We start from the raw sequence: 18349 nt of genomic DNA on the forward strand, positions 1-18349 counted from the left end.
TCTCCAAATGAAATTAAATTTAAATGGATCAATTTAAAAAAGAAACATTGTACCTGTAATTTCTTTCACAAAGATCCCTAGATATGTTGAACAAGAAGTTGACTTATAGCAAGACCATTGTTCCTTCACTGACAGATTCCTGTAGTACAAAAACAAAAGAAATATTGGGTCAACACATACATATAACTTATATAGGCTTTGTCCAAATGCGTTGAAATTTAACCATGGAACAGTAGTAAAAAATGGCAATATACCTGTGGCTTTCTCTGCAAAAAATCCCAAAGATGTTGTAGAAGTTGAGTTCTTAATAAATCATTGTTCTTCACCCTCGGAGATTCTTGGAGTAAAAAAATAAAGGAAAGCTCAGTATGCATGTAACTTGTATACATTTTGTCTAAACGAGATAAAATTTAACAGTGGAGCAACAAAAAAATAAGACAATATACCTGTAACTTTGTTTACAGAGAAACCCTAAGATGTTGAAGAAGAAGTTGAGTGTTCAAAATCCCAAAGATGTTGTAGAAGTTGAGTTCTTAATAAATCATTGTTCTTCACCCTCGGAGATTCTTGGAGTAAAAAAACAAAGGAAAGCTCAGTATGCATGTAACTTGTATACATTTTGTCTAAACGAGATAAAATTTAACAGTGGAGCAACAAAAAAACAAGACAATATACCTGTAACTTTGTTTACAGAGAAACCCTAAGATGTTGAAGAAGAAGTTGAGTGTTCAAAATCCCAAAGATGTTGTAGAAGTTGAGTTCTTAATAAATCATTGTTCTTCACCCTCGGAGATTCTTGGAGTAAAAAAACAAAGGAAAGCTCAGTATGCATGTAACTTGTATACATTTTGTCTAAACGAGATAAAATTTAACAGTGGAGCAACAAAAAAACAAGACAATATACCTGTAACTTTGTTTACAGAGAAACCCTAAGATGTTGAAGAAGAAGTTGAGTATTCAAAATCCCAAAGACGTTGTAGAAGTTGAGTTCTTAATAAATCATTGTTCTTCACCCTCGGAGATTCTTGGAGTAAAAAAACAAAGGAAATCTCAGTATGCATGTAACTTGTATACATTTTGTCTAAACGAGATAAAATTTAACAGTGGAGCAACAAAAAAACAAGACAATATACCTGTAACTTTGTTTACAGAGAAACCCTAAGATGTTGAAGAAGAAGTTGAGTATTCAAAATATCACTATTATTGACTGTAAGAGACTCCTAGAGCATCAAAACAAAAGAAATTACATGTCAGAGAATGCACATAACTTGCACAGGTTTTCTCCAAACGAGATAAAACTTTACCATAGAACATCTATGGAAGAGAAAAATATACCTGTAGAGTTTTGTGAAGAGAATCTTAGGGCTTTGGTAAAACAAGCTCTGCTCTCATAAAACACATGAATCTCTCTCTGTGCTTGTGCAAAGCAAATGAAATTTTACAGGGTTACAGACATGGCAAGAAACAGTGAGGCTGTAAAATTTCGTCAGGAAAGAAGAAGCGGGGAAAGAGATATGAAAAATTTGAGTTCCGCCTAAAAAAGAGGGGGAAACTGAAAAGGGGAGAAAAGAAAAGTCAAACATAAAAAATAAGAAAATGAAAATTCGAGGCACAAACTTCCAAGAAGTGACAGCTTTGTACTCCCCTTTTCCCTTATTTTATTGCTGAGGGAAGATTTGGTCCAAGATATGGCTAGAAGATTCATGTTACATGAATCTGGAATCCCAGCTCTCTCATTGGTTAGGCCTATATTTGTTTATTCACTCCTTAAGGGGCAAAAAAGAGAGTCCATATTTCTCCTAATGTCACCGATGAGATATGGCGAGTGTGGGGCGGCTCCTCTTTGCGATGAAGGCTCCTCCTCTCCTTCGTGAACAACGGCGGCGGCAAGTCTTCTTCCTCTCCTTCTCTCACGACGGTTGCTCTCTCCCTCGCTCTCGCTCTCAAAACACAAAACGCGAAAACACGAAATAAATCCGCGCTCGATTTCGGCCCGCTTTTTTTCCTATGGACCGTCGCTATTTGCGTCATGCAAATAGCAATGCAAATAGTGACGCCGATACCCGCCGTCGCTAATCGCCATCTCTACTAGCTCAAATCCTTGTAGTGACATAGTTATTAATGGAAAGATTTCCATGCTTGACATTGTTTAACTCAGAATTCAACTATAACTTCCTAGCTTTGGTATTTATACCAAAGAGTTTGGCCAAGTTATTCCATGCTTCTACATGGCTATCTAGATTTTGTATATGCCCAATCATGTTGTCTAAAATACTAATGGAAAGCCACTACATAAATTTTTGAGCACCCTAGTTTCATTCTTTAAATGATTTGGCCTATTTAAGCATGGGATTTTCCTCTGGTAACTCTAGAGCCTTAGCATTATCTCCTTCAGTGTAGTCCCAATAACATTTACCCATAAAAAAGTTGGTCAAACTAAACTTCCAAGTATGGAAGTCGTGCTTTCCTAATCTTGTTGCTGGAATTCTATTTAAATCCCTCAAAAATTATGCAAAAAAACCCAGAAATATGCCTTTATTAATAACCTAGTAAATCAAGTAAATTGTGACCTATACTGAACTCAGTATATGCTTACCTTTAGTAACACTTGTAATGTCTAACAATATTCAAATATTGTTTGCCACACCTAATACTTGCAACCTGCTTGCAAAATGATAAGGTTTGTAGAGTTTGTGAATGTTACTAGATTCACATATGAACAACCTCAAACTCTTGAACATAGGCTAAAATGTACCCAAAACACGAATCTGTCTACATAGATGTAGATGGCTTGTAAATTAGAGATCATATGAGAGAGAACTCCATATGTGTACTCCCCATAGTAGGATTTGCTTGTAGATTATTGTGCTTGTTACTCATAGCTCCTTGCTTGAACATTGCTATGATAACATGAAAGATAGTGTAAGAGAGAGAGAGCTTGAGCCCTTGCAAGACACAAAATATGCATAGAGAATGCACATAGGAAAGGGAGCTAAAACCACAGTCTTTCTTCTTTTTCTTCTTCTTCACTATATGACTCTACCAAGAATAAGAGAGAGTATAACATACATAGTATGCAAGCAGTCTATAGTGTGAACATGCTAAGTAGAAAGATGACTAGATAGATATCTTGTAACTCAAGTAGGTGGACTACTAGTTGTAACATATCACTAGAATGATAAGTCAAAGTAGATACCAACCATGTCAATGATATGAATATGGAAACATTCATCTAGGTACATGAGTGTTAGCTTGTGTTAAACTTAACATCTCAATACAAGCATAGTAGCATTTAGTTACGATACATTTGCATCCAAGATAAACATCCTTCCCACATGCTTGCCTTTTCTAATTAGTTTAACATATCACTAGAATGATAAGTCAAAGTAGATACCAACCATGTCAATGATATGAATATGGAAACAGTCATCTAGGTACATGAGTGTTAGCTCATGTTAAGCTTAACATCTCAATACAAACATAATAGCATTTAGTTAAGGTACATTTGCATCCAAGATAAATATCCTTCCCACATGCTTGCCTTTTCTAATTAGTTTAGAATTTAGCTAAGGTACATTTACATCCAAGATAAACATCCTTTCCACATGCTTTCCTTTTCTAATAAGTTTATATTTATTCTTGAAATCTTCTACAAAGCAACCGTTTTGATTGAAGTTTATTTGCAATCCTTGCTCAAAAATCTAGCAATATAAGCGAAGTTCTTTGTGATTTTAAGCACATGTAGCACATTAATCAAATACTTAAGTTTTCCATCTTGCATAGACAATGGGACACTCCCAACATGAGCAATAGGGTGTTATGTATTGCCACCTATTTTCAAAAAACCAAGCATTTTAGGATTTTTATTTTCTTTAAACCATTCTCCATGAGACATCATATGGTTGGAGACACCCAAATCCACATACCATACATCCTTAGTCATTCTTGGTAATATATCTATATCCAATGTGTTCACCATGTGCTACATAAAAATCAACTTCTCATTATCAACATGATTACTAGTAGATGCATAATTATTATACAAATTTTTCCATTTTTATTGAACTCCCTTAAGGACTCCAAGCTCACAAAGATGGCTCCTCAATTAAAGATCATATGAGAGAGATTTTCACAAGGATTCTCCATAGCAAGGCTTCCTTGTAGACTATTGTGATTGTTGCTCATGACCGAGACCCTCACTTGAATAACACCATGAAACATGAGGGGAGAGAGAGGAGCTTAAGATCTTGCAAGACACACAACACACAAAAGAATGAACACAAGATGAGAAGTTGACAATCCTAGTCTTTCTTCTTCCTCTTCGCTATAATAGTTTGCAAAGAATAAAGAGAGAATACAACATACATAATATACAAGTGGTCTATAGTATGAAAATGATAACTACAAAGATAATTAGATAAATATCCTATAACTTAGGTAGGTGGACTAATTGTTGTCCAATTATAAAGTATCACTATAATAATATGCCAATGTAGATTATGTCAGTGATATAAATATAGCACTGATCATCCAAGTATGTAAGTATCTTGTTGAGCTTGGCATCTTAGCAGTTCGAAGAGTGAGAAATGAGGGATAATAATATGCATCGATCCCTTTATTACCTGAACAAACATTGTTTTAAAAGACACAATATTAGAGAATTTAAAAATCTCCCAAGTCTTAATTTCAAATAAGTGATAAACATTTGACCACATGGCTAAATCTTAATCCATATTTGAAAGTGAGATTTGGAAAGTTAGCTTATATAGTATTTAGGGTAGACTCCACCTTTATGTAAGACAACAAGATTTGACCATGTTGTCAAATAATGAAGGTATTAGGGGTTCCCAAAGTGCATAGAAATTTGCAAAATTCCCTATTATAGTGTTAAAAGGTTAATTAAGAAAGTTATTTTTATATGTGAAACTAAATAATTAGATAACTAAGCAAACCCATCATGAAAGGGAAGTGGAAGGGAAAATCCTTGATGATAGATTCATCCTATGGCAGGATAATCTTAGTTAGTCGAGAGGTTTTCTTAGAAGTAATAGATTAGGAGGATCTTAAAAAAGGAAAAACATTGAATGTCTTAGAGAATTGTCATAAATCATGATGTTGACTGTGAGGTTAAGTTAGAGATATATGAATAGATTATACAATTCAGTTGAATGAATGTTGAGTATATCAAGGTAGTCTAAATATACCCACACAACTAATGAAAATAGGCTAGTTGAGTCTATGGAGGTAGACTAGACATGCACAAATAAACTATATAGACTACGTATAGCTGCTTGCATGTGAGCAAGAGAGATCAGCGAAAATGGGATAGTTTAGTGTATGAAGATAGGCTAGATAAACACATAAAGATGTCAACAAAAATGAGATAGTTGAGTATGTCTTAAAAGGAACCCTTAAAAGTTCATTTTTCTTGTTTTCTATTTAACAATAAATTAACTACATGTACTAATAATTTTGAATTAAAAACCAAGCACCATACTCCCATAATTAATCTCTATTTGGACATAATTTTTGGTTTTAAAAGTGCTATTAAATGAGGATAGAGAATGAATCTAAGGAAAAATCTTTATGGATAATATTAAAAAAGCAAAACAAGATTGGAAATGTGGAGAGAGAATATGATTATTTTACAATTATTCTCTCCACATTTCCTTGTTGTAAGGAGGAGAGGGGGAATTAAAAGGTCCAAAAGGTTCATTTTTTCCTAATGGAATTTTATATCTTGGGCATTAATAATAGCCAAGATAGACTTGAAGTTTTAGGAATGCAATCTATGCACATCATGACCTTGCAAGCCATATAGAAAGCTACAATGAAAAGTAATATTATATATATTTGAGAAGTAAAATGAGAGGCCATAGCCTAAAATGGAAAGTGGTTTTGGGATATGCCATGTATGTTTGATAAATCAGATGGATGGGAGATAGCTAGAAGAGCGAGAGTTTTTGTTTAGTTTATGTGTGAAACACTTAAAAGTTTTTGGCTAGTCATTTGGCAATGTGTTCCCATCTGATTATGCTTATGGGGCACGCCATACAGATAGGCCAACCTTGAGTTGCCTCTAGGGCTTGTACTGAAGACCTCATAAAACTCACACATCCTAGTTAGAAATTGGGCTACATGCCATACGGATAGGCCAACCCTTGAGTTGCCTCTAGGGTTTGTACTAAAGACCTCATAAAACTTACACATCCTAGTTAGGAATTGGGCTACACACAAGAGGGAAGCTTTTGGCTAGTCTACTCGACCAAATAGTTTTAGCCACCCTCTATGTGAGTTGGTTGGTGGGTCGTTACAATTTCCTACAAATGTAGGTGGGACGCAGTTGGGATTCGCCATTGTTGGTGTGCAATGTGCACTGTAGAAATCTCGCATAGTTGCAGGCAGGCGGCGCTGACAGAGCCATAGACAGAAAGGGGGAGAAGCACTGGTTCTGGGAAAAACCTCTCTGGTTCTGGGTGAAACCTCTCTCTATGTCTGTCCCCCCTCTCTCTGTTGGCTATCTGTGACACTGTCTTGCTTTCTCTACATGTATTTGCCAATTGGGATGCAAAAGGCCGCTCAATAAAAATCAAAATGACTCAACAAAGGAGTTTCAACATTTCGGGCCACACTAGAGTCTCAGAGCAGAATATTGTAGATATCAAGAAGGGAAATCAAAGAAACTCTCTCCCCCTAAGGGGAGGGGAAAGAGGCATGGCGATTCCTCCACAACAAGCAATGAGCACCGATCTTCCTCTGCACGTGCATATGTCACAGTTCGGGACAGTCCCTGTGCTGCAGGATTCATGAGCTCCTTAGGAGATGTCTTTAACCAAGAAGGATTGGACATGGGAATAGTAGACTCATTGAGGGCCTCCTTCAAACCACTCTATAACACAAGCCTATTAAGGAACTCGCTCAGACAGGAGATTTGGCACCCAGCACATGGCAACTGGCAACTCAACGAGGAGATTCAATGAAGAGGAGCTCAAACTTCTGGAGTGGATTCTTCACCCCAAGGAGGTGAGAAGCAATGTCATCAAACCACTGAAGTCGATCCTTACAGAGCACCTACATCAAATCAGTTTGGCAATGAATAAGGAACATATCCGCTGACTGAAAATGGAATAACGTCATCTGGTAAGAAATGTGAAGAAACTGGAAACCTAGAAGGTGAGCTAATAATTCCTATTTCTGTTTCTTCTGCAAGTCTTAAATTGTGGAACAATGAATTTGAAAAGAAAGCACTCGTAGGGTATTGTCATGGACCTTGTCCCCCAACTCAATACATGCGATCCTGGATCAGAAATAGTTGGGAGTCCATTGGTTGTACAGTAAGTGAGATTAACTACATGCCAAACAACTTCTTCTTCTTCTTATTTGAATCCAAAGAGATGGCCCTAAACTTATTAGGGATAGGGAAATGGATGATCAAGAATGCCCCTTTAACACTGTTTAAATGGACGCTAGAATTTAACCCTAGAACAAACAAGCCGGTTAAAATCCCCCTAGGGGTAGAACTCGCGGATCTGCCCAAGAACTTGTGGCCATTTGTCAAAGCTCTGACAGCTACATTGGGTAGGATTCTAGGGCAGAGACCAGCCAACCTCATCAACCCTAGATGGTTTCCTCAAGTACTTATTGAAATGGATCTTTCCAAGCTAATCTCTGATTTTTTACTAATAACAGACTCTGAAGGCCAAGTACTAGGTCAAACAACCTTTGACCTACAAGAATTTACCGAATGCGTGCTTTAAATGTTTGAAAGTGGGACATTACATCAGGGATTGCCCTGAAATGAAACCTAAGGAACATACATCACAAGAAGGTAAAAAGGCCTCGAATGATGGCTTTCAAGCTGTTAAAAAAAAGGGTAAGAAGGCAAGTAATTCTAGCCAGGCACGAACCAGTGGCACTAAAAGAGTTAATAGCAATAGTAACAGATATTCTCCACTTCTATCAGAAGTCCATGATGACACTGTAGGCCCAAAACCTACTGAAGGGACCTCTAAGGGGGAAAATCCATCTAATGACTCAGAAGATGAAGATGAAATTGTTGAAAGTTCTCAAAGGAAGGAAATAGTTCCTAATCTGAATGATAATGCTGATGATGAGGATCGTGATGAAAACAATGAGGATGCTGATCAATTTCAAAATCCGGATTTTTCAATGAGCCCTCAAAAACACAACAATGATAGCAGTAAAGTGAACAAAAGAAGGATCTCAAAAGTGGGGCAGAATAAAAGCAACCCATTTGGGAAGAATAACCAAGGGTCCAAGAAAAATAAAAACAAAAAATAATCATCATGTCTTTAAATTGATTCAAAGTTGTTTCTCTAAATTATAAAGGACTCACTGATCCTTCTAGATCGGACATAATTAGGAACTAGTTCATAGATAAAAACAATTTTCCAGATTTGTTATGCTTACAAGAAATTAACGAGGCATGATTAACCCTCACTAATAATCTCAAGAAACTCCTTCCAAATTTTGAATGGGTGGCCACAAACCACACTCCAAGGAGTGGAGGTACAGTAGTGGGGCTCAATACAAGACTATCAAGTCTTCTTAATAGAGTAACTATGGATTCTGAAAGTAGATGGATAGCTATCCACTTTAAAATGAATGAAGAATTTGCTATTGTGTCTTTGTATGTCCCCTGTTCTTCCCAAGAACAAATAGTGGTATGGACTTCTCTCATGCAGTTGCAGTGTCCACTAATCCTGGTTGGTGATTTTAATATGGTTGAAGAAATTATAGACATGTATTTGAAAAAGGGCCTAGTTATAAATGGGCAAGAGAAGGAGGCATGGTAGAGGATGGTCTCATTTCATGGATTGATTGATGTAAGTAACAATACTGGCTTCACATGGGCCAATAATAAAAAAGGTACAGCCCTAAGAAAATCCAGACTGGACAGGACTTATGTTTCTTCAGGTTTGCTCCCAACCTTCTCAAGCATAAGCTATAAGGTAAGTAAAGACTTAGTCCTTTCAGATAATTATCTAGTATCTTCTTGTTTCTCTTCAAATACTGAAATAGTTAGGGCTGGATGGTTCCATACAGATCCCACCCTCTTTAAAGACCAAGGAAGAATAGATCAAATAAAACAAATATGGGATTCTGCCTTCAAGAACTGCAAGTATCCAACAAAAGCATGGGTAGAAGCAATAAGGACTACACAAGCTGTCCTAAAAGCTGCCAAGCAAGAAAGGATTAAAAAAAAGAAAACAAGATAGAAGCTCTAAATATGCTCTTCTTAATGAATTAGAGAACCAAGTGGACCAAGGGAAGGAGGAAGTTCAAAACTATATCTTGGTAATTAAAAGAAGATTAAGGAAGCTGGAAGAGGATGAAGCAGAGGCAATCCAATTGTATCTTAGAACATGGTGGGCTGGAAAAAGTGACAAACCCACAAAAGAGATGTTCAATACGTTAAAGAAAAAAGAATATAGAGATCTAGTCCCCATGCTTTTGAAAAAGGATGGTTTGGTTTCCTCAACCAAAGAGGAGAATCTAGAGACAAGCATAGTATTCTTTGAAGAAATCTTTTCTCCACCTAGTCAACAATCTCCAGAGACATTGCTGCCTAGGGCCAAAATAGCAAGGTACCTGCATATATTAATCAGGGAGTGATTAAACTAATTCATAAGAGAGATGACAGGCTAATCTCTCCAACTGGAGACCAATAACCTGCCTTACATCAGCTTATAAAATATTTTGCAAAAGTTCTGGCAAGAAGACTCAGCCCTCATCTAGATGGATGGCTGAGAAAAGAACAGAAAGGATTTGTGAAGGGTAGATTTATCTTAGATGCCATTATCAGCCTCTGGGAGGGTTTTGAACATGCCCAAAAACAAAAACAAGACTTTTTATTCTTCAAAATTGATTTTGATAAGGCCTATGATCGGCTAGATTGGTGCTTTGTCTTACAGTCACTGCATGATATGGGCTGGGGGGGATTTATTAAGTATGTCAGTACATTATTCGGTAATGCGAGTGCTAAAGTGGCAATCAATGGAGATCTGTCTGCTCCTTTCCCCCTTTATAGGTCCATAAGATAGGGCTGTCCATTGGCCCCTCTACTATTTGCAATAGCTTCAGATGCACTGGGCTGGCTAATTGAGGAGGAAATTAAAGAGGGAAGGCTCAAAGGAATCAAACTTCCTAACAACAGAGATATGGTGCTTATTTTGTTTGTGGATGACACAAATGGCACAGTCAATAACGATCCTTCTTCCATAGAAGCTTTTTGGAGATACATACAGGAATTCTGTCAAGCATCAGGATCTATTGTTAATCCAAGTAAAACTAGTATAAAGACACTAAATAATCCTCCTCCCTTATGGCTGATTGATGTAGGATGCAAGGAGTTGGAAGAAGGTAAAGTCTTCAGGCTTCTTAGAATTCCAATGGGCTTTGCAGTCTCATTGAAACAAAGATGGGAATGTGTGTTGAATAAAGTCAAAAAGAAGCTTGACTATCTCAATGGACTCCAGTGCTCATTTGTTGGCAGAATGGTGGTATTGAAGCATATCCTTATCCCCTCCACAATCTATTTCTTAGCTTGCTGGAGACCTTCAAAAGCTAGAATCAAAAAGCTAGAGACTCTTGCAAGAAATTTTTTATGGTCAGGAAGCAGTGAACAATTTAAAATTCTAAAGGCAGCATAGGAAGATTGCACTCTGCCAAAGGAAATGGGAGGACTGGGACTCCCAAACTTGGACAAGATTGCCAATAAGCTGGCAGTAAAATGGATTCCAAGAACATTCCAATATGAAAATGAAGAGTGGTCTCTATCCTCATCAAGACCAATTGCAAGAATTTCTCTCTCTCAACCTACCCAAGATGGAGGGAGATGGATCCATTGACAGTTGCTTTCAGTCAAGCTAATGTAAAAGTAAAAGGGTGTTCAGATCTGATGAGAAGCATCTGACCTCATGGTTTACTTTTACAGATCAGGTTGGCATTTCTTTAATCAGCAACTTCACTCTTCCATGGAGTGCCTTTGACTCAATCTAGCTCAGCATATTTCATGGACTAGTGGAGGAGGAACAAACCCCGAGTGCATACAAAATGTTCAAGAAAGGAATCCAACAATGGTCAGACATCTAGGATTACAAGAAAACTGATTGGAAAGATCCAAATACTCTAATGAATTAGTATAACTTGACTGAAGAAGAAATCACCCTGCTAATGCAGAGAAGAAACAAATGGGGACCCCACATCTACCGTGCAATTCAGATGAACAGAGAGTTTAATGTCAGAGGGATATGTTGGTTAAATGATAAACCACTGCTACCTATTCAAGAGAGGAAGGAATCACCCAACAAATTGGTCAAAAAACTAAACAGGAGATGGCACATCAATTGGAATCATCACTAGTGGATCTATATATTTGTCATGATTTGGATTCCCAGCATCCAATCAAAAAAATCTAGCCTTCTGTGGTTGATTCAGTTGAAAGCTGTTTGGATAGCCTCCAGGGCCAAAATATTAGGATTAGGCACAGGCTTATGCCCTCGATGCCAAAAAGAAGAGGAAACCATTCCCCATCTTTTCTTATTGTGCCAAGATAATCGGAATGCTGTTAATCTGCTGTGAAAAATGATAGCTTCCTTCCATCCCTCATCCCTAACATGGAAAGAAATAATACTGAGCGAAATATATGGAGTGCATCCAGCCATTTGGAAATGGCTGCACAGTTTCTTTTTGTGGCAGATTTGGGTCTCTAGAAATAAAAAATTGTTTGAACAAGTGAATGTGGATCCAATGTACAGTTTTGTTTCATGTCAAGTGTCAAAGAACGCAATTAGCTAGGGATTGCAGCAAACATCCCTCAACCAGGAACAAAAAGAAGGAGGACCCATATGAAGGACTTGGCATTGAGATGAGGAAGTTCTTCATCCATGAAGAAAGGAGAAGGAAAATGAAGTGCAAAGAAACATGGTTCCTTGAAATGTTTCAAAAATCCACTGGTGACATGCTTGATGTAATGGAAAAACAAGTCTGAACATGTAAAGACAAGCCAAGTTATTGTAAAGAACTACTAGTTAGCTAAGTCTAGGTGGGACTCCTCCTCAAGCCCACATTTTGTAATACTTTTACCTTTACTTTATTTTTAATACAACTTCTCGTTTTCACAAAAAAAAAAATAAAATTAAAAAAATTCCTACAAATGAAGATAATGTCATTTCGCGGCTGTTTATGTGAATATTATTATAGAGAGCAAAAGAAACAGATAGGCGCGACTGCGTGCAGGTTTCGTTCTCGAGAGAACTGTTGCCCTCGACTTTGCTTGTTTTGCAAGGGAGGGCGGGAGAGGCATAGACCGGAGATGAAGCAAAGGTGGAGTCTAAAGCACGAAAGGTTGAGATGCCGCCTTCTTTCGTTGTTGCAAAAGGAAAATGATGGAACCTATAAAGATGGCAGGTAGCCCATGTCTTGTCTCAGAATTCCCTCTCTCTCTCTCTCTCTCTCTCTCTCTCTCTCTCTCTCGGCTTGTGGGTTACTGGGCATACAGCTTCTGTGTGTGATCAACTTAAGGCTGTGAATACAAGATGGATCGCTACAATGTGGGTAGCATCTCCACCTCCAACACCTACGGTGGTGTCGAGGTGGACTGGCTGGAAGATGATGATATGCACCTCTTCAAATTCAATATCCCTGGTCGGTCGATCTCTCTCTCTCTCTCTCTCTCTCTCTCTCTCTCTCCCTATTACTACTACTATACACTCTCTCTCTATTCTACAACCCACCAACACTCCTCTCTTCCACGACTCTTCAAGGGTAGCTCAATTTATGTAATTTTGTTGTGATGTAATGCTAGCATTATTAGTTGCATGACTTAATAATTAAAAGGTGATTATCTATTTATTTAAAGGTCTTAATCTTCAAGGCTTGAGTAGGTCAAGCTTGATGAATAGTAGGTCAAGCTTGATGAATATCTCATTGTAGCCACAAGGAGCATGTATAAGACTTAAGGTCCCTTTATTAAAATGTTCACCATGCTATCCTCATTACTATATGAGAAGTGGATTCTCTACGCTCTTTCACAACAAGCATGCACATACATTTGTAGTCAACTTAACTATGTTAGGCTTTTTAAAAGAAAATTTATGACAAAGGTTCAGCGTAAAAGAATGTAGAAAGATAGGACAAACAATTTATGTTGCATCATTTGTCTTTATGCATCCACAAACAGATTTGGAATTCTATCTAAAGCTACATATTTTTAGCAACATTTACTTGACCATTTTATCTTATGATTGTCCTATTCAAATGTAAGGTGTGCCCAAAGACTTAGGATTAGTTCATATATTTTGTAGCCCATCCATATATATATATATATATATATATATATATATATAAATTTAAGGTGTATCCATAGACTTACACAACTTTCTAGCCAATCTACCTTCAAATGCCAAGGTATTTCCACAAAAATTTCCATTCACTTAACGTTTTTAAGAACACTACACATCCATCTAATCTGCAGGTTTGAAAGTAGAAGATGTGAATGTGGAAGTGATAGGAGGAAACATTTTGCAAGTGACAGGCGCACGGAGAGCAACCTCAGATCGATCATTTGGAAAATGGCATGTTAGAGAGAGACCTTTGGGTGCATTCTTTCGAAAATTCCAATTGCCAGGGCCAGTGAAAGCTAATGAAGTTGTTGCATTTGATGAGAAGGGTGTGCTCAATGTCACACTACCCAAGGCGAAGACGAGCTTTCTTCGCAACATTCCCATTTCTATGCTTCCAAGCACATATTGATGAGCCTCAATATTACATCAACCATGTCGAGGAAAATGCCATTTACTTCCACCACATATGAATAAGCTCTTAGTTGGAGCAAGCTTTTTGTTTTTGTTTTTAAGAGCAATCTTGGTTTTTGTGAATCCATCTTTAGCTTTATTGCATTTTATATAAAGTTCTCACTTGAAGATAATATTTTCTCATTAAGAAAATCGACAAAGCATTAGCTTGAGAGCTATGATATAGACACATTCTGTTATGTTGTGAAACATAATAACACTTCCACTGTCTATTTCTTATGACTAACTTAAGTGGTTGACTCAACTTAGCAATGCATTTCAAATATACAAAGCTATTGTGGTTCATTTCAGAATATGTTGCTAGAAAATAGACCTAAAAACTCAAAATGAAAATTTGTGAGCTTGTGAGGCATGGGTGTCCAACTTCCAAGCAATGTAAGTGAAGGTCTCAGTTGAAGGTATCCTCCAAGCTTGGACATAATCATTATAACTTGAATTGAGTATTTTATTTTGAGCTTAGTTGGTTGCATTTGGACAATGGCTACTTGCATTGAATCTATATTAGTTATGAGCTTAAAAGCTTATTGTGGATACATGCTCGCGGATATATTGCTTCATGTCATTAGACACCTCAATGTTATGTGGTTTATGTATTGAGCTTTGCTTGGCTCTTGGAAGTGCCAGATCTACTTCCATGGGAGCACTTTGATGTTTTGTTGTAGAGGTTGGACTCTTGAGTCAGTGGGACACTTTTACTTGCTCATGTACATAAGCTCAGTTGGTTATGGTCTATATTGCTTATTAAATCATTGACGATGTGTGTTTTCCTAGAACTTATGGATACATTTTCTACTCTAATTTATTTTGTAGATGTATCCAAAGGATCCATATCTAGTAGCACCTCTACACACTCAAGTGTACATCTTTTTATTTGTGATTAACATAGCTTTGCTGTCAAATTATTTGGAGTGTGTTTGTGCAAAATACACTAGTAATTGTTTAGCTCCATCTTATGGATATAAAATGGCATTATTTCATTGTTTTGTAGAGTTAAAGGGGAGCGTTGAACTTGTTTATGGTTCACAAAATGCTAAAAATATTAGTTAGTAATTCAAGAAAAGCATGCAAAAAAAAATCCATCGGAATGAGAATCACTATAACCATTAGTACAAATACATTGTTATAAATATTGCTCCGTGTTCAACTATTAGCATCCCTAATAGTGACAAAATAGATGGTCATAGCAATGCGCATATAATATATAAATGGTAAAATTTTGATACTAATATCCACATATGTATTAGCAAAATTTCAATGTTTATAATGATTCTTTTATTGAGAAATTATTTTTTTAGGGGTCAACATGTGTGTCCTACAAACACATGCTGCCACCCATGTCACATGGATGTGGCTTTCTAGTATTAATCAACAAAAGCATAAACAATTTTAACTCTATCAAATGACTAGTCAATGAACAAATAATAAGATACAAATTGATGAGAATGGATAAGCCATGTTGCTTTCCATAATTCCTCTCCAAATTAGTTTAGATACCTATTGCTCTATGCTTTCTAGATTTTTATCATAAAAATGTGTTTGAATAATTGCAAATCAATAAAAGAAAGAAATATTTGATTTAAAACACAAATTACCTATGAAGGAGGCCTCAAAAGACCCCCAATCATTATTCTCGCCAAGTCCAACATCAAAGCTACTTGTGTTCACATCACCTCTTAGCACTTCCACTCTTGTATATCCTAGGAATTAATTTAAAAATGAAACAACACATTTAAATAGGAGTTATAGATGGGATAGGCCTCAAATGATCCCCAGTTGCTATCATAAAATAATAAATATCAAACATCAGCTACAAATGAAGTAGGATTCAAAGGATTCCCCATTACTACTCCCCAAGTGTGATGTCCATCATGCCACCACTCTTGCTCATGCCTCCTCTTATTGCTTCCACTTCTTTGCTAAGTCCTCCCTCAAGGAGTTTACTAGCCTATTTAAGAATACACTTATTTGTGAATTTTCTCAACGTAAAACACACCCTTTTCTATTCATTTGTAAATGGTCCCTTATATGGCATCATTCTATATGTAAAAAATGTACAAAACTAGTATTTTAAAAATCCCTTCTTTTGTACCCAAATGATATGGTTACATATTTTGAGTAATCATCCCAAGACTCCTCCATCATATATATTTTCAACCTTGGTTTTTAATATTATGATAATATTTTTATTTTTAATAGAGCAAGAATATGTACAACAAAATCCATCAAAGGTCAAGCTCAAAGGAAAGATAAACCTTATTTATGGCTTTATGGATAACCTTCTAGGCCATGTCCTCACTATTAAAGGCTTTAAAGAATGCTCATACATCACTATGATAATGTTACCATATTTTGATAATGATGCATGTGAACATACTTATGACCGTGGTGAGGGCACTTTTCCCCTCTTTAGGATAATTTTTAACCCTTCCCTTGTATATATGCCTATTAACTTTTAGGGCACACTTCATCTTAACACCATATTAGAGAATTTGGGAATTTCCCAAGTCTCAATTTTAAATAAGTGATAAATATTTGACCATGTGGCTAAATCTTGATCCATATTTGAAAGTGGGATTTGAAAAGGTAGCTTATATAACATTTAGGATAGACTCCACCTTTAAGTAATATCAAAAAGATTTGACCATGTGGTCAAATGATAAGGGTATTGGGGGACTCCCAAAGTGCATGGAAATTCCCAAAGTTGCTAATATCGTGTTTCTTCATAAATTTTCTTCAACAGTACTTCTCAATATAAATCTTCTTCTTCTCCAGGCTATGTGTTGGGGGTAAAGGTGCCTTTGCCTAGTCGCCCGTGTATTATTACACTGACAGTACCCATGCTTGCACATTGTATGCGGCGGGTGCCCTTCACCGTCACTTTATTCTCTATTCTTTTAGTGACAAATGAATAAAGGGAAGACTGGTCACACATTGTGACGATTGGAGTTCCCACATTGTGAGTCTCTCTTTCTCTCTTGCTCTTGCTCTCTCGCCATAGCTCTCTCGTGTAAGCTTCGATCCTTCTCCCCTTTCAACTGGTATCAGAGCATGATTGCTTGAGCGTTCGAGCTTGGTCCATGATTCCTTCAACATTCATTCGAATCTCTATACCATTGGTTCTCACTCTTGGCAGCCATATCCGACTCCTTCGAGCTCCGATCACTCCCCAGCTTCCTGAGTACCTACTCGGACCATTTGGAAACCCTTAGGGCATTCCTTTAGAGGTATTGGAGCTCTCTTTTTTTTATATTACTTCAGTCCATAGGTTTTGTGAAGCAGGGCAACCATGTCCTCTTGCTTCTTGTGATGCCTACACTCTATCGATGATTTTTCCCTTCAAGAGGGAGCTCCTGGAAATCCTTGATTACTCCCCCAACCTTGCCTCGACCTTGTCTAGCCCTTCCACAAGCCTCAGATCAATTTGGACTAGCTTAAAGACCTGCAAAACATTCTTTTTTTACTTCATCCCTCCCTTGACACTCATTGGCAGCTTGAAAACACTTCATTTGGCACTTGGGAACACTCCCTTGATGCTCAGCATTGGTGGCTATCATTGGCATTGATTTGTGGACTGATTTTCCTCACTCCAGGACTATTTTCCATAGTCCATAGGCAGCCACAAACAATATTACATCAACACTTTATGTTTATGCTTGGTTGGCATTGACATTTGATGCCCAGTGGTCTGAATGGTCCCCGAATGTTAGGGGAATGTATGCCTATTAATTGGCCATCATTTAGAGCTAATTTAGTGGACTGAAATACTCATTTTTACACAGTAAATCACTATTGTACACTCTAAGGATGAAGCTTATTTAGTCACTTTATGCTTTGCCTATTGGTCATGGGTGCTTCTCGAGTGTTTCATATGACTATTGGGATGCAAATGAAGGTTAGCAAATGCTTTGGATGGTTCTAGAATGTATTTTGAGCATTTTTTGAGCTCTATATTGGTTGGTATTTACTTGACATTGGTCTACACTAGCATGCTCTATGACAGAGATTATATCTATGGTCTATGTATAACCCGTTGGTACATGCTTGATGCTTATGTTACTACACATGCTAGTTACATTGTTTGGACTTTAATGCTACTGGAGCTTCATTTGGGCTTGACTTTGGATATTCTGGAGCTTATTTTGGTCTTGCTTTGGCTCGTTATAGAGATTGATTGGGATTGTCTTCATGACATTGGATGCTATCATTGGATACTTGACCGCTCAGCTACTCTGGATGTCTTACTGATGCATGTACTCCGTCACTGGTACTCTTACATGCTTTGTTTAAGCTTATTTGCTTGATACTCACGGATTTTGTGCCAGTGGGAGTGTCTTTGTATGCTTACCAGACATTGAGCAGTGTGGGTCATGCATATTGATCTTTTGGATCTTTGAGACCAGGATCTCCTTGTGGATGATGTATGGTTGATATACCTTGGTCCATGTAGATATACTTAGGCTGATTCGGCTTTGTATACTGAGTAGACATCGACTTGTATCAAGTCTTGGCAG

At 37.2% G+C, this 18349-nt stretch overlaps 1 protein-coding gene and 1 long non-coding RNA gene across 2 annotated transcripts; one reads left to right on the forward strand and one right to left on the reverse strand.

Moving 5' to 3' along the window:
• Nucleotides 1-286: 286 nt before the first annotated feature.
• Nucleotides 287-735, reverse strand: LOC148026629 (uncharacterized). The gene is made up of 3 exons (XR_015692908.1): nucleotides 676-735; nucleotides 447-566; nucleotides 287-337 (listed from the first exon to the last, which is right to left on the reverse strand). It is a non-coding gene; the product is annotated as an uncharacterized LOC148026629 (long non-coding RNA).
• Nucleotides 736-12452: 11717 nt separating this feature from the next.
• On the forward strand, nucleotides 12453-13903 carry LOC148026630 (17.9 kDa class I heat shock protein-like). The gene is made up of 2 exons (XM_087691081.1): nucleotides 12453-12669; nucleotides 13499-13903. Exons 1-2 carry the CDS (start codon nucleotides 12561-12563, stop codon nucleotides 13774-13776), a joined length of 387 nt encoding a protein of 128 aa, XP_087547207.1. The 5' UTR covers nucleotides 12453-12560; the 3' UTR covers nucleotides 13777-13903.
• The last annotated feature ends 4446 nt before the right edge of the window (nucleotides 13904-18349 follow it).

Source organism: Lygodium microphyllum, chromosome 13 (genome assembly GCF_053477565.2).
Source record: "Lygodium microphyllum isolate KBCC chromosome 13, Lygodium_microphyllum_v1.1.10, whole genome shotgun sequence".
NCBI lineage: Eukaryota > Viridiplantae > Streptophyta > Polypodiopsida > Schizaeales > Lygodiaceae > Lygodium > Lygodium microphyllum.